We start from the raw sequence: 15,211 nt of genomic DNA, 5'->3' as shown, positions 1-15,211 counted from the left end.
TCCCTACAACATCCAATCGGAGTGGGATTTCAGACACTGCCCTCTGCTTAGCTTTTCCTATTGATTAGGGTTAGGCAGCTTCCTGCTCAGTGAATGGGTTTTGGATTAATTAGTGGAGCCAGGCATCTCTGTTAGGCAATGCAGTGTTGTAGATACCCAGTACCTTATCATATCCAGCATAAGTTTCCTAACCCACAGAGTAATTAAATTCTGGAACCACCTTCCAATGAACATAGCAGGGAGAAAACCTACCAGTAACTAGTTTCAAGATGGGGCTTAGTAAGTTTATGAATGGGATAGGGATGCATATTTGACTGGTCAAATATCAGTCAAAAATTGTAAAAAAATTGCCAATAGATCCAAGTAATACATGGGAAAAGCACAAACTTTCGATTAAGAAATGTGTCAAAAACAATAAAATATCACATTTCTGTCAAGAAAACTACAAAAAATGTAGTTTATTTGTAAAATTGCTGTAATCTTTGACTGGTCAAAAATGCACTCGATTGACCAGTCAACTGACAATATTTGACTGGTTAATTGACCAGCTTGCCATCCCTGGAATGGAATTATATAATATGGTTGCCTATGTCAGCAAAAGACTGGACTCAGTGGCTCAATTCTGTTCCAGTCCTCTGTTTCTAAGCTATGAGCTAAATACACAAAAGTCAAGATAAGGACTTTCTGATTAGGGAAAGAAAATTTAAAAAGCCTTACACTCAGTTCTTATGCCTGGCTGGTACTACATGAATCATAAACACATTGATAAAACCTTCAGCTCTATTACGATAGCGGAAGCTGCATATTTTTAAAACAACTGGGGATGATAAACCATTTCAGATTTTTCTTAGTCAAAACTATTGAGTTCTTTGTGCCTCTGTTTCCAAACTTAAGCTCTAGAAATATAGCGTTCACTTCTCACCTGCTCTATAAAACCTTCAATTCTTCCTAATAAAATTGCACTAAAAAAGAGCTTTTGCTCTCTGGTGTCAGAGGGAGTCTCTGAGCAAACCACAGCAGCTATATGAAATGTTTTGCTGAAGTATCCAACTCCAAATTACAGAAGGAATCCAGTATTAAATATACTGTCAGTCAGCAGTATATTTAATAACAACAAATAAAATCTATTTCTACATTTTTAGAAATGTAGATTTGGGTAAAATTTTACCCAATTTTAAAATGACTTTTTCTCAACTTAAACTCCGCAACAACTATCTTTCCTATATTTGTGTGTGAACTGCCATTAATTCTATAGGTGACATGCAAAGGCACAACACAGTTCAGCTTATAGTTTTAAACTTTTGTAACTGTATTTACTTAAATTTGACCATTAAAAAAAGTCCTGCTTGTGTTCAAAGCAGAAATTGAAGTGTCTTCTACCCTGTCTTCTATAGTCATAAGACTCAGAGCTCTTTTTCTGTAATAAATAAATAAAATTCTGGAATAAATTCAGCCAGACATTCTGTCTGAAGCCATTTGTTTTCTTTAGGACTGAAGACCCAACCTCAATCCCAGCAGCTGCCAGTAGCCATCGGACTGATTCCATTCGTCCCCTTCCATTGAAATAATAAAGCTTTGGTTTCCCAGCCATGAGTGAGGATCTGATCGCCTGGGGAAAAAAACAAAAGGAGAAAAAGCTTGAGGGAGTGGTGAAGGCGGGGAAATCCACATTTAAAGTAACATTTTTACTACAGGCTACAATAGGTAGTCAGCTGATCTGCAATTGATAGGGTATTGTTCAAATTCACTGAACTGGATTCTGCCCTGTGTGTGTATTATGGGAGCTAAAGAAATGACCAGAAGGCAGAAGTTGTATAATTCCCCACCCTAACACTTTAATGACTTCTTTTGTTTCTCTTCTTAGCTCCTGCTTTCAGGATGATCAGACTCTGCAACTCTAGTTACCCTTATATTAAAAAGGGAGGGAAAGTGCCTCTTTTATACTATTATAAGCAAACAGGGAACAAAACAATATTGTGCTAGTCACACTTACAAGTTGAGAGTATTATTTTAGAGCTGGATCCTATGTGTGCTATGAAGTCATTGAACTTTGAGAATTTGTCTTCACGAACAGGGATCTCCAATGACATTATTTATATTTTTATTATTAACTGCCCACTGCTTTTATATCTATGTCAAGTTGCAACTACTATTATTAAAATATATTCTTTTACTGTAGCAATGGCAGGCTGAAGTGCTTTAAAAACATGAGAAGGTACTTGCCCAAAAGAACTTAAAACCTAAGAACTGTCCACAGAAACAAATAAAAAGAGCCAAAACACTTCTTGGAAATAACTCTAAATAGAACAAAGACTTGCTATACACTATTCAGTTTGACCACAGCAAAGCACAGATTCTACATATTCTTTTCTGAAAACCAAATTATTGTGGGATTTTCCACTGAAAGATTTTTACTGTTGCCAGGAACCAGCGTAAAGAATCAGCTTATGCTGCCATATCTAGAGAGGTTCACCTCCACCACCAAAATAATTTGGGGGGGTGACTGTACCTGAGGTCTGACCTGGACCCACCTCTACCTGTTTGTTTTTCAGCAACCCCTGCTAACACGCTGTACCATGCATAAGCACTCAGATTGCAGTCCCAGGATGTGCAGTCACTTTTTTATAAGCCTTAGTAAAATGAACTTTTAAACATCAAACTGGTCATCAGAATGATGAGAAACATTTTTTTTTTGGGACCAATACAAACTTTATCCTTGTACTAACCTCGGGAAAAGGGTCCAACATATTTTGATCTGGCCACTACATCTACCTGTTCTCTCAGTGAACACTTGAGCTCAGTCAATTCCATCTGTCGTTTCAACCCACTTTTACCCACTCACTCCTTCCACTGTCCTTTTGCTCCCTACCAGCAGACTTGTGTTCCCTGCGGACTGTTTCCCAACACCTATCAAACTTGGAAGAAGTTATGTTAGCTCTAGTAACTATGCTCTTATTAATCTCACTAAAACGAAACTTCAAACAGCTGGGGATTAAAAGAAATCTGCTTTCTTTGGGTTGCAAGACTAACCTGCAAGTCCTTGCTGTGCACCAGATCTTACCTTTTTTAAACAAGGAAACGTGTCTCAAATAATGAGACTTTGGAACCTGCTCTCCGTGGGAGGAGTCTCCAGTCATACCATATACAGAAGAGGGGTTTCCATTTTTATTCAAGAATTAATCCAGTGCTTTGGCTTCTGTTTGACTGCAAGGATATTTCCTTGTCTCTGTGTTACCATGTAAAATGATATTATGGATGTGACAGCTGTTTTCACAAGGGATATTTATGAAAAATATGAGATTTCTTACCTTTGAGTTTTTAGTTCCTCTCTTCTGAGCACAACATTGAAGCAGGTGTTAATTCTTTGGTTGTGTATTACCAATTCTCTGGTTCAAGGGAGCTTTGTTATCTTGTTCTATGGCATTGATGCCAAATTACCTTCCGAAGGGGGTTAGGGAGTTGGTTTGTAGGTGGGGGGTTTGTGGTTGTATTGTGGGGGAGGGGGTTGTGAGTGTAGGGTTTGTGGAGGGTGTCTGCCACACATCTGTAAACCCCCCTCCCCATGGCATACAACCCCTGTTGCCAGCAGCAGCAGCAATAGTGGGCTTTCGGGGTGCTTATAGCCTGCTGCAGGCAGAGCCTCCTGATGGTGTCCCTGGTTGGCAGCAGGAGCCAACCAGATGTTGTTTGAAGGTGTGTGTCAGATCAGCTCCATGTGTAGCCCCCAGGTCTCAGGTGGTGCTGCATGTCACTGGGGGGCTTTGCTGGCAGCACACCATGAGGACCCCAAGGGCCTGCTGTTGGCTGCTCCTGCTGGTACAGGCTGTGCGGCCAGGGGGGGGGGGGGGGGGGCAGGTGGGGGACCCCTCCCTCACAGTCCCCCTGACCCTCACAGTCCCCCTATATCCACACACAGTTTCCCCATGTCCCTGATTACCGGGGACAGAGCGTGGGTCTCAGCCAGCTCTGAGCCACTGCTGCCAACCATGCCCTGCTTCCATTTCCTGCAGTGCTGGAGCAGCAGGGGCATGCAGCAGGCATAGAGATGCTCTCTACAGGTGCTAGAACGCCTCTTTGGTGGACCTAACCTCCAGTTGCTTCGAGGCATGCTGTAGGAGTGCTCCCTGCACCGCTTTTTTTCTGGTGTGTTTTCTTTTTATACTGGTATCAGAGTCTATGCTGCATAGCTGCAGTATGGGGAACATTTTTTCGTTTGTGGCATGCCTCCTGTGTCATTGAAAATTTGTTTGAGATGCTGAAACAGACACATGCTTGCTCGTGTGGATGCGGCCATGGAGGCTAAAGGGGAGACTAGGGGAGTTGTGTGTGTGTGTGTGTGTGGGTGTGTGCGCGCATTTGCACAAGGCAAAGCTTCTTGTAATATCCATTGTTCACAAACTGTAGTAGGTGCTTCTTATGAAAGGGCTCTGTAAATTATGAATAATAGAAACTATGCAAGATAAACTGGTAGTAGGGAATGCCACCATAATCCTAACACCAGTTTACCTGCTATCTGGATTTTTGTTGGGGGGTGGGGGGGGAAGTTTGGCCATTAGATACCAGCAAATCAATGACCCGCTTCAGGTAATGGTGTTTGGTGTGGAAGAATACCACTCCCATAAATACCAGACCTGACATTTCATAGTAGGAAGGTACAATGGCATGGAGCTGGCATTGATGCTAGCTACAAAGGTGACTTATCTACTAGAGACATGGGATCCATCTGTGATGAACAAAATTTGAGATGAAGGAACGCATGCTGCGTTACTATGACCTTTTAGCAGACCTTCTGGTCTGGCAGTAGTGGATTGCTCTGAAGTGAATTCAAATGGCCATTGATAAGAGCTGTAGGTTTATCATGTTCACAAAATAAACTGCCATTGATATAGTGAAACCGGTCTCCTAGGACCAGGCCATTCCGGCAGGTAGAGCATGTAAAACACTTCAGATGATAGATGTTGCCTTGTGCCCTCATGACCAGCTCACTAGCAGGAAGGGACTGTCCACAAGCACTGCAAGCACCACTGTTTCCAAATAACCCGATGTAGTAGTTTTTGCACAGGATCATGCCGCTCTTGGGCTATTCCCCCTCAACAAAAACTCTACTTTGACAAGCTTATTTTTCACTACGTTTTGGCACACTCTTGACTAAAGTCCCTTGGGCCTGAGGCCTACCAACCTATGAGACGTTATGCATTTTTATTACAGCGTCCCTATGGTCAGCAGAAGCAAGATGTCCCTTTTGTGCCTATAATGAGCCAGTGCTATTAGCATGTGGAAGTTCTTAATAATCTGAATGATTGTGGTCTTAAGAACAGAAAGCAAACTGCATGCTCTTAGCAGAATCATGTTTGCACCCAGACGTGTTACTTAGGATTCAAATCCACACTCATTACTCATGCTTATTAGTACTTACTCTTAAATTGGTTCTGATGAAGCTGAGTCAAGCTACATAAATGATTAGTCAGTAGGGCTAAAAATTTCAGCAGTCTCCTGTTTCTTCTGGCAAGGGGCATCACAGCAGTACATATAACATTTGGGTACTTCTGGAGACAAGAAGTGAAGCTAAGATTTCTGTCACCAGAAGGACTTTACTGAAAGTAGCTCATTGGACAATGTGTTGAGAGACACTGCAGTCTGCTGAAGGGAAAGCTGGAGGTACTTGAATGTGTTTGCAGTTTTCTCCTATGTACTTCACTGACCATCCTCCCAGCCAAGTTTCCTTTTGCTTTAGAAAGTTGCAGAAACTAAGGACTGCAATCTATTCATTTTACGGTCATAAAATCATCAAGGCTACCTAAAGTCCATTAAGAATTACCACAAAAGAGCTGCACTAGAGTATGATTCAGATGTCAGCTTTTGGTCAGTTATTAGGTATTAGAGAACTTGTAAACAGCGGTGACCTTCGGACTTGCTCTCCTCCTTGGCTATGTAAAAGGTTAGATTTAAATATTGTGGGTTTTATCAACTGGTCCTTTCAAATGGAGGGGACTAGAAGCTGGCAGGCCTGTGTGGGAACAGCACTGCAGTGGGGAATGCTAGCTCTGCAGTTCCCATCTTGCCCCTCTGCCCCCACCTCCTCTTCCACTACACTCTGAAGATTCCCTAGCCAAGGAAGCTGAAACTTGTGGAAACTGACCCTGCAAACTTTCCTTGGAATGATACTTAGGACAGGTGAGCTCAGTTAGGACTGCAAAGGAGAATAAAACGAAACTGAAGTACAGTAGTATTCAGAAAAGCCTTGCGGCTCAAAGAAACAGTACTGCTGTCTCATCATTATTCCCAAGCCGACAAATGATCCTACACATCAGCTTCTTTCTGCACCTGTGAAGATGGCACAGATGGTCTGTGGTCTCAGGGATGGTAGTTCAACAACATTTCCTCCTGCATCCCCCAGAATTATTCCAAAAGCTCCTGTTCCTCTCCATCTGTGACAGGCAACACAGCAACACAAAACAGATGCTGCGTATTCAGTCCTGAAGCCTTGGGCACATATTACATTTATAGCACTATACATGATCTTACAGCACTACAGAAAGCTAGCGTGCATACATTCACACTGTCTGCAGCACTACATAGAAGGCAGATCCACCACAAAATAGCACTCTTTTTGTAGCACTACAAGTGATCATGTGTTCAAGGCCTGAAAAACATCCATGGGAGGGGATTAAGGCCGGGGACAGGAAACTGCACACCTCATGTATACAACTCCCCTTCTCTCAGCAGAACACATTTATTTCTTTCAGATGATAATCTGCATTCTCCCATGAATATTTTTCATAAATATTGTTAAAAGACAACCTGTGAGCTACTGAGGCAGCAGCAGACCTTTGGCATTTGGTGAAGTATCCCAGAATATTCCAGTTCTAAGGACACAAGTCAATCTTCCTAGATTTCCTGGAACTCCAATCTTGGGAAGATAGGTTAGATCAGCATCAAACTGCAAAACCACCTGTCTGAGGAACTGCATACACAAGAAAGAAAGTTCAGCCAACAGAGAAATTGAGAAAAAATTACATACCAGGCTTTTCAAATTCTTATTAAGAGAAGGGAAAAAAAGAAAGAGACCCTTCCCAAATTGAAGTTACAACCAGCATTAGATAGATGGCAGCAGTGAGCCAAGGTAGAGCAGTCCAAACCACCTCCTCTTAAAGATGAAGTCAAAACACTTCCATCATGTTAGTGAGAACAGGTTATTTAAATGCTGACCAGCACTGTACAGGAAGGGTACTTGCTCCCAGTATCACTGCCAGGGAAAAACACCTCTTCTTCACAGCAGCACATCTTTTCCTAATCCACAGCTGTTAGACAATGAACAATGTGGGGTGGAGGGGCGGGTGGAAAGGAGGCTTATTTGTGAACTGAGGATACTTAGACACAGTTACAAATATAGAACCCCATGATACCAACATAAAAAGCAGTCTTTCAAAGCATAAGTATATTTTACCTGGCTTGAGAGTTTATAGCAATACTTGAAGTTGTTCTCTGGATTCTTTTTTTTTTTTTTTTTTGGCAAAACCAGAGTGAAAACACCACACGTTTTGGAGCAAGTCATGCACGTTAGCTTCTGTTCCTATTCTAAAGCCTTGTTTTTGGGAGAGTAGCAGCAGAATTAGATTTGGTTTCAACCTAGACTTAGTAGGCTCGCTTTAGGAAACACGTGTAATTTGTTTTGCCAGAGCTGGTAGAGACAGTTTATTATCTAAGCTCTTAAGTTCACTTAATTCAAAAACTGTTTCCAGTCTGAAGAGAAAGGCAGCCTCCATGTGTAGGCTGCAAGACAGCTTTGATCAACAAATTCAAGACATTACCACCACATAAGAATCAAAGAATTTTTTTTGGTTAGAAAAATGTCTTTTCAATTATTATTATTATTGATTACACAGAAAAAAAAAATTAGGAGACACTCATGCAATGTTAGCTCACACATCTTAAACTAAGGTTTATTAAGAGGAAGAAAATGTGTTGCTAATATCGTGACTTGATATCATTTCAGCTGATATGCTGGTGTCCCACAAAGGTTGGAAGGTCTAGGATTGCCTTTCTGGCTCTTAGAACTATTCTCATTTTTCCCCATGATTAAATTCACCCTTAAAATATTAAGTTTAAGCTTACAATTGAGACCTCTATCTGTATTTCATTGCAAACCCTGGGTGTTTGTTGATAGAACATCTTTGGGCTGGTAAAAAACTTCTAAGTTTCCTTGGGATGAAGGAGGGGGATGATGGACTCTGCATGCATGTGCTCATTGCACCCAGAACAGGAAGAGAAATTTAACAAAGGTTATATTCAGTAAACTGTTAGTAATTGAGAATTTTGACTAATTCTCGCATGTTACATACAATGCTATCAGATACAGTTCAACTAGCTAGTCAGTCAAGGACAGTGTAACTATCTCTGTAGTTTAATAGATTTCTCTCTTACAGAGTTTGAGAGAAAGTATTTGCTAGCATTGAGCTTCTCATTGCTTTTTGAACCAGCTACACGCTCGCTTTTACATTATAATACATTTGGAGAACTCTTCTCACAGTCTCCACATATTTATCATCAGGGATAGGTTTCCTTTGGCTTCCAGGTTCCAGAAATTTCTTTATTCTGGGCATGTTGCTTATTCTTGCTTTAAACATCTAAAGAGACAGAAAACAGCACAAAGCCATTTAAAGGACTAAAGTGAGGATGGGGTGGGAGGGGGAAGTTACATGAGTGAGTAAAAATCAATTGATTTGACCAACACCTGAATGACCAGCTTTTAATTTAACCTTAGTAGGGACTGTTTAAGTTTTCCAAACGGCTGCTCCCAATGTACTGAGGTGGTTCTTATCCTTTTTAATTTACAAGGCCCCGAGTTTAGCCAAATGAGAAAATCCCTGCAAGAATGGCATTTCTGTATAACCATTTCAGGCAAAGGATGCTTTTACCCTTGAATTGCAGGAAAAAATGCTGTTGCATTACACTGAAAGACAAGTCACCACCTGCAATCTTTGTATCTGTTAAGCAGATACAAGAAATGAGGTACAAATTTAATAAGATACAATGGGACTTTAAGAGCCTAGCTGTGAACCACCACTCTTCATGGATTTATTATTGCTATTAATTTCACTGGAACAAAATGATACTAAATGCCCTATCTTTGTTCCCATTCTGGGAGTGTAAATAAGATTTAAACATGAGATAGAAGCATATAAATGATAAACATGGAAATATAAACATGGAAATGAGAAAGCTCCTGAGGCATAATCATTATTCATGAGGCACAATCATTATTCATTCCAAAATACTGCCCAAGCTGATTGCATTTTAAAGATAAAAATAATTGAAAAGGTGCATGGAAATTGAAGTTTTAAAATACAGAGCTCTCAAGTTCCATAATATTAGAGAGAGAGAGTGATCTAAAATATTATATATGGAGGTCTTTCATTTTAATCATGGAAAAATGTGGATTTTAGGTTAAAACTAAAAATAGGGGATTTTTTAAAATCAGAAAAAAACACAAGATCCTTGACCATAACACTGTGAGCTTGCTGATCTAATTTTTTCTGTAGATGATGCCCCCTAAGCAGTTCAAAGGACTGAGATGACATTTGTGCCCTAATGTCTTATTTTACCCAACTATTAAAGATTAAGCTAAGGGCCTTGTTACACATTACAGTGTGTGCCACACAAACGTTGATGGGTGTTAGTGCTAGCTCAAGTTTGGTTCAGGCCAGCAGGAGCCTAGAGGACTGAAAGGTAAGAATCCCCCTGTAGCAGGGTTTCCTGGTGGTGAGAGGGGGCTGAGTGGAAAGTCAATTGAGCAGCAGAGGGCCAGGCTGGAGCTAGCTATATAGGCATTTTTAATGTGTGCTCTGGGATGTGGCGCCAGGCCCTTTAATTAGCAAGCTGCACTAATTAAAAGTGCCTGTGCGTCTTGTGTATCAGCATCCACACGCTGAAAAATGGCAGTGGGGTGCTTTGAACTAAAGCTCATCAAACATGTTTTAGTTCAAAGTGCCCCGCTGCCATTTTTTCAGCGTGGGGATGCTGATGCGTGTGACACGGAAGGCTGCTGGAGCGCATCAATTTCTGTGCTCTGACACGCTTGATTTCTAGCATGTTGGAGCAGGCTCCCCACATGTCTACAGCAGCTCTATAAGCCCAAGGACTCAGCTGGTCAGGCGTCTAGGCCTGAGAGTCATGAAAAATGGGGTGGAGGGGCTCCTGGTTGCAGAGCAGTGGGGCTCCTCAAGTGACAATGAAACTGGGTAAGTGACTCTGCAGGCCTGGGAACAGGAGAAAGCTGCCTGGGGCAGAGGGAAAGGCTTGCTTGTGTAGGCAGGTGTTCCTTATTTCATGGTAAGTCTAGAGAGAGTTTGGGTGTCTGCCACAAGGCTTAGGTGTTTTTAAGTTACACTGGTGGTTTAGTCTTGAGCCCAGCTAGGGCAGGCTCAAGGCCTGCTCAAAGAGCTAATAGCCCCAGAGAGGCTTTAGACAGAGACTGCCAGGGCTGGGGAAACCTGGAGGTCTCAGGTGACCTGAGGGTGGGACCAGAGCTCAAGAGGGGCTAACAGGCCAGGAGAGACCATAGCCAGGGACTGCCTGGAGGCCTCTATAGGCCCAGGAGGGACGAAAGGTCCAAGAGGGACCACTGCCAGAGACAGATAGGGTCAGGGACCTATAGACAGGGAGGCTGGAGCCTAGAAGCCAGGTCCTGTACCATGGACCTGGGCTAAAGGCCCAGCGAGAGCATAAGGGGAGGTGGCTGATAAGGCCAAGATCCCTACAAGGTAAGTGATTATAAATAACAACACCTGTGAGGCATGGGGTGTGGTGTAGGGGAGGATGGAGTGACACAAGGAGCCCTTAAAGCTACAGGTGCCCTGCAAATGCATGGACAGGCCAAGAGGACCTACTGAGCTTAAGGGCCAAATTGAAACTAGTAGGGTCTGGGAGGGGCCTGGTAGCGACATGCACGGACTATGGCATGCTCTAAAGCCTGGGGGCAGTCTCTTTTATTTAATCCTCAGTAAGACCATGGAAGGCAAGCAATCAAGCAAGGACTACAGTAGAGACTGAGCTGGTCAGGACTCACATGGCCACCAGGTGTCAGGGTTCCTGAGGCACTGGGGAGGGCAGTGGACCCAATCCAGGCCAGTGAGGCTGGTGGTGGGGGAGCAGATGGGAAGTTTACACTCAAGGTGTAGCCTAGAGTGGCTACACCTTAATATGGGCTTGACAAAATGGATCATAGATAATCCTGTCCTGGATTGATGCAACTTTGAACCACATAATGAGTGCTTAAAACTAGTTTCTGGTGTTAATATGCGGGCAATCCAGGGTTTAAGTGCTTCAGGAGCCACAAAAAATTACCATGTAACAAAGTCCTTAGTCACTGGGGAATTTGGCTTTCCTCCCCAGTCACATTACCCAGACTAGCAATAAATATATCTACATTGTGAAAGTAAAGTAGCTGAATTATCCATAGTTTTTAAAAGTCACATCCTGTTATCCAAAGTGATTTTTTACTGGAAAGCATCTGAGAACTGATAAGAAGATAAAAATAACTATTCTATAGACTTTACACTGCCTTCTACAAGGCAGTATCCTTGCCATAGAATTCCACAAGTTTGCAAAGAAGTCACTCTAAAAATTAGTAGGGTTTGCAAGAGATAATATTCCATTTAGGATTGCACTTGTGCACCCAATATTTTGCCCTGCTCAAGACTCTGAAAAGCATTAGTATCTATGGTTGTAATAAGCCTTCATCTTAACTTAGGAGTCCAGAATAGAAGGAGAACCAGCCCACCTTTATATTAATGGTTTTCAGGGATTTGATTATTTGTCCAAATACCATTTACATGTCTAATGTGGGGATAGGATCTGGCTTAGATTTTGGTAGACTTCCACTCCTGCCTGCTGACTGCATTTGTCAGCAAGTAGAGTAGATTACATAACTCTTTTATTAGAGAGCCACTGTATTAGTCTTTTGGCTTTTAAAAAAATAGTATAACTGCTATTTTTTTTTACAAGTAAACCTGTGCTCAGGTTTATTTCCCTATGTAGATGGCCAAGAACCATTTCTATCATTCAAACTTGGTGTATTTGTATTTGTTAACATAGCTACCTGTAGCTGAGGGAATTCAGAGAGAACATCACACTTCTTCTCTTCTACCATTAAAATAGCTTCAAACAGATGAATATCTGCCCAGCTGAACTGGTTGCCAACGAGATAGTCTTGGCCATGGTCTCTCAAAACCTGAAAAAAAAAGTTTAATTCACTAAAGAATTGCCACCATGAAAATATGAGCAGCTGTGGCTGGTATCTCTTAGAATGCTTACATCAACAGTCAGTTCACCAGACTGAACCACTTCCTGATGGAAGCACATTAATTTCTTTGCTATCATTTCTTCCAACTGTAGAAAGGGGGAGAACATTAACATGAACTCCTGGAAAGCTGGGTTCAGTTTCTGTTCCAAGACAGGCTTCCTCTGTGACCTGAAGCAAGTCAAGTAGGGCCAGATACACAAAAGTAAGTTGCGGGTCAGCACGCTATCTAGTTTTAGTGAGGCAGGGTACACATAACTGAGGTGCCAAAATCCAACTGACAAGCAAGCTTTTTAAAGATCAACATGACTCTGTTGCACATTTTAATCCTTGTAGGGACAACCATGTTCTACAAGTATGTTACTACATTAGATTAGAGTGGGGTGTCAAACTCCTCTGGCCCCTCTTCTGGATGAGTGACATGGGGCCAGTCCATAGGTCAGATTGGGCAAAAGGCCCACGGACCCCCTCCTCCATGCCAGATCCAGTGCCCATAGAACCTGCTCCAAAATCTGCGCTTTTTGTGGTGCACATCCCAGAGTGGCTGCAATGGGTGCTCTAGGTGGTGCAGGCATCACGTGTAGCATGGATCCCAGACTGGACAGAACAGGTGCAGGTTCCAGCCACTCTGTGACCCATGCCACACATTGGGCCCCAGATATTGGCTGGTCTGGGACTGTGCCACATGCAGTGCTTGCTCAGGCTGGACCAGGACCCATGTTGCATGGCTGCATGGAGTGCCTGTGGATTGGCTGAAGCAAGCACCGCATATGATGAGTGTCCAAGGAGAGGCATTATGTGTGTTCTCAGAGCACCTGCAATTGGCACTGTGTACAGTAGGATTCCTGTGGGATTGGTCCAGTTCCGTTCAGATCCAGAGATGGCACTGGAGGCCAGATAACGGAGCTCTGTGCGGTGGATCTGGCCAGCAGACTATAAAAGTTTGACTCCTGTGGGTTTGAGGCTTTAAACAAAGAAGGACTGTCAAGATAATTTAATGTGACATATGTTACAACTCATTCCACAGAGTCAATAATTTCTGCATCTAGCCCATGACTTACTACACAGTTAACATTCTGGATGTCTTCTTCTAAATGCTCAATAACTATAACTGGTAATGCTATAGTTATCACAGAGTGCTATCCCACTATCCCTTCCATCCCATTATTTTGGACACTTTTCCAACACCTTATTTTGGACACTTCATTGCTCTCATCATATTACCCTTCAGTGTTTGTTCACTCCTGCCACACACCTTTTCATAGGCTGGAAAGTATCTGTTTGTGGCTTTTTGGACTATTAGGGCATGTTGCTTCTCCTTATCCTCAGCTGATAAGAAAGGGAACATAAGAATTAACTGCATTAGGTCAGTTGTTCCTTCCACATACATGTCAATCCTGAAGAGAAAGGAAAAGAAAAAAAAAAAAAAAAAAAACAGACTTGATTTTTAAATTAAAATTTAACTCAAATATCTCCCAGAGACTAGACAGACTTCTATCAAAAGCAACATTTTTTAAAAAGTTGCTTTATAATGCTGCTGTGTAACATAATGCTTTCTAAAAGCAACACAATATTTTAAGTCACATTTTGCAGATAAAACACTTCAAGATTGCTTCTCCTTAATATAAAAAAAAAAAGATGGTTTCCTAAATATAAAAAAGGAAGACCCATCTCCTAGTGTACCTCTGTCAAATGTTATGCTAGCTAACAAGCTGGAGGGTTGTTCCGTTACAAATTGGAGCACTTGGCCAAAAGGTTCCTGATTTTAAATCAAGATCATTGGAATATAAGGATTCTAAAATCTGACCTTTTCTGCAACAGATTAATGCCACTGAGACAAATATACAAGGACTCTATACACCTCAGACATGAGGTATACTTGATAAACCCTAATTCTACATCAATTATTATATTAGACTGAGTGAAGGTACTGATGTTAAAGTACAGGGCTCTCTCCTTCAGGTCCCTCCCATAGAGGTTGTGCGTTGCTGCTAGATAGTTGAGAATAGCTCTGGTCTGCACCAACTTCATCCCATCGATCTCCACCATGGGAACCTGTTGAAACATCAGGGCCCCGTCTATGGAAAGGAAAAGGAAAAGTCATAAACCTACACCAAAGTGATTATTGCACTGAACTACAGTGCTGCAGTTGCCTCCAGGTTAAATCTTATCATGACATGAAATCAGTTACAATTTGGGTGGATGGAAAAGTCTAACGGTGTAGGCCAGGGCCTGTCAACCTACAGTCCATGGACTAGATCCTGCTGGAGCCTGGGGACTTTGGCACCATTAACTGGCAGTGGGCTTCACTTTCTCGGTGCAGTGTTGTGGCAAGGCAGCAGAGAGAAGTGGCAACAGCAGCTGGATCCTAGCCCAAGCCTAATTTGAACACAAGCCGGGTCATTCTGCCCCACTGCTGGGAAAAAATGCTGCCAAAACTTGGTATAGACCATCAACAGTAAATCATTAGGGCTGGTGAGGAACATGAGAAATTTTTACAGTTCAACAGGGAAAAAAAAAGAAAATAAAAGTTTACTGTGGTCCTAACTCATTAAAAAAAAAAAATATATATATATATATATCCATCATGTAATGTCATAACTTGATTATGCACATCAGCCCTTACAGCTGGCACTGAAACACTGGGACAAAGGGATGAAGTCATTACCTTTGGAGCATCAATAAAAGCAACTTTTTATTACTCTCTGTATACCAGTGTTTGGAATTTATAAGTTTTCCCCATTATTAAACAAAAAACCCCAAAATGAAACAATGAAAACGTAAAGTAAACCAAACTGTCACGGTATGTGTCCCCAGGGATGGCTGTGATGACCCTAAGGCTCTGTGACCATGCCTGCGGGCGCCTTCTAGTCTTTCCTGCCACATCTTGTTGGTTGAAATAATAAGCTG

The 15,211-nt window shown here is 42.0% G+C and overlaps 2 protein-coding genes across 10 annotated transcripts in view; both read right to left on the bottom strand.

Annotated features, from left to right (window-relative positions):
• LOC102375949 (glutathione S-transferase A4-like) overlaps window positions 1-7,653 on the bottom strand; it is a 30,634-nt gene extending 22,981 nt beyond the window's left edge. For 3 of the 6 annotated variants that reach the window (XM_025205113.1, XM_025205115.1, XM_025205112.1), the window contains exons 1-2: window positions 6,802-7,653; window positions 1,505-1,609 (exon numbers count right to left, since the gene is read on the bottom strand). In XM_025205113.1, the coding sequence (XP_025060898.1) occupies window positions 1,505-1,609; window positions 6,802-6,837 (141 nt within the window). In that variant the 5' untranslated portion in view covers window positions 6,838-7,653. The other 3 variants (XM_025205116.1, XM_025205118.1, XM_025205117.1) reach the window with 3 other exon arrangements.
• Window positions 7,654-7,840: 187 nt separating this feature from the next.
• LOC102372304 (glutathione S-transferase 3-like) overlaps window positions 7,841-15,211 on the bottom strand; it is a 25,408-nt gene continuing 18,037 nt past the window's right edge. For 2 of the 4 annotated variants that reach the window (XM_025205126.1, XM_014520320.2), the window contains 4 exons: window positions 14,247-14,379; window positions 13,557-13,698; window positions 12,101-12,232; window positions 7,848-8,627 (listed from right to left, as the gene is read on the bottom strand). In XM_025205126.1, coding sequence (XP_025060911.1) covers window positions 8,481-8,627; window positions 12,101-12,232; window positions 13,557-13,698; window positions 14,247-14,379 — 554 coding nt within the window. In that variant the 3' untranslated portion in view covers window positions 7,848-8,480. Of the gene's footprint in view, window positions 8,628-12,100; window positions 12,233-13,556; window positions 13,699-14,232; window positions 14,380-15,211 lie in introns of all 4 variants that reach the window. The other 2 variants (XM_025205127.1, XM_006024480.3) reach the window with 2 other exon arrangements.

Source organism: Alligator sinensis, unplaced genomic scaffold (assembly GCF_000455745.1).
Source record: "Alligator sinensis unplaced genomic scaffold, ASM45574v1 scaffold1012_1, whole genome shotgun sequence".
Lineage (NCBI taxonomy): Eukaryota > Metazoa > Chordata > Crocodylia > Alligatoridae > Alligator > Alligator sinensis.
Note: the sequence above shows the minus strand (reverse complement) of the source record. Positions and strands in the feature narration are given on the sequence as shown.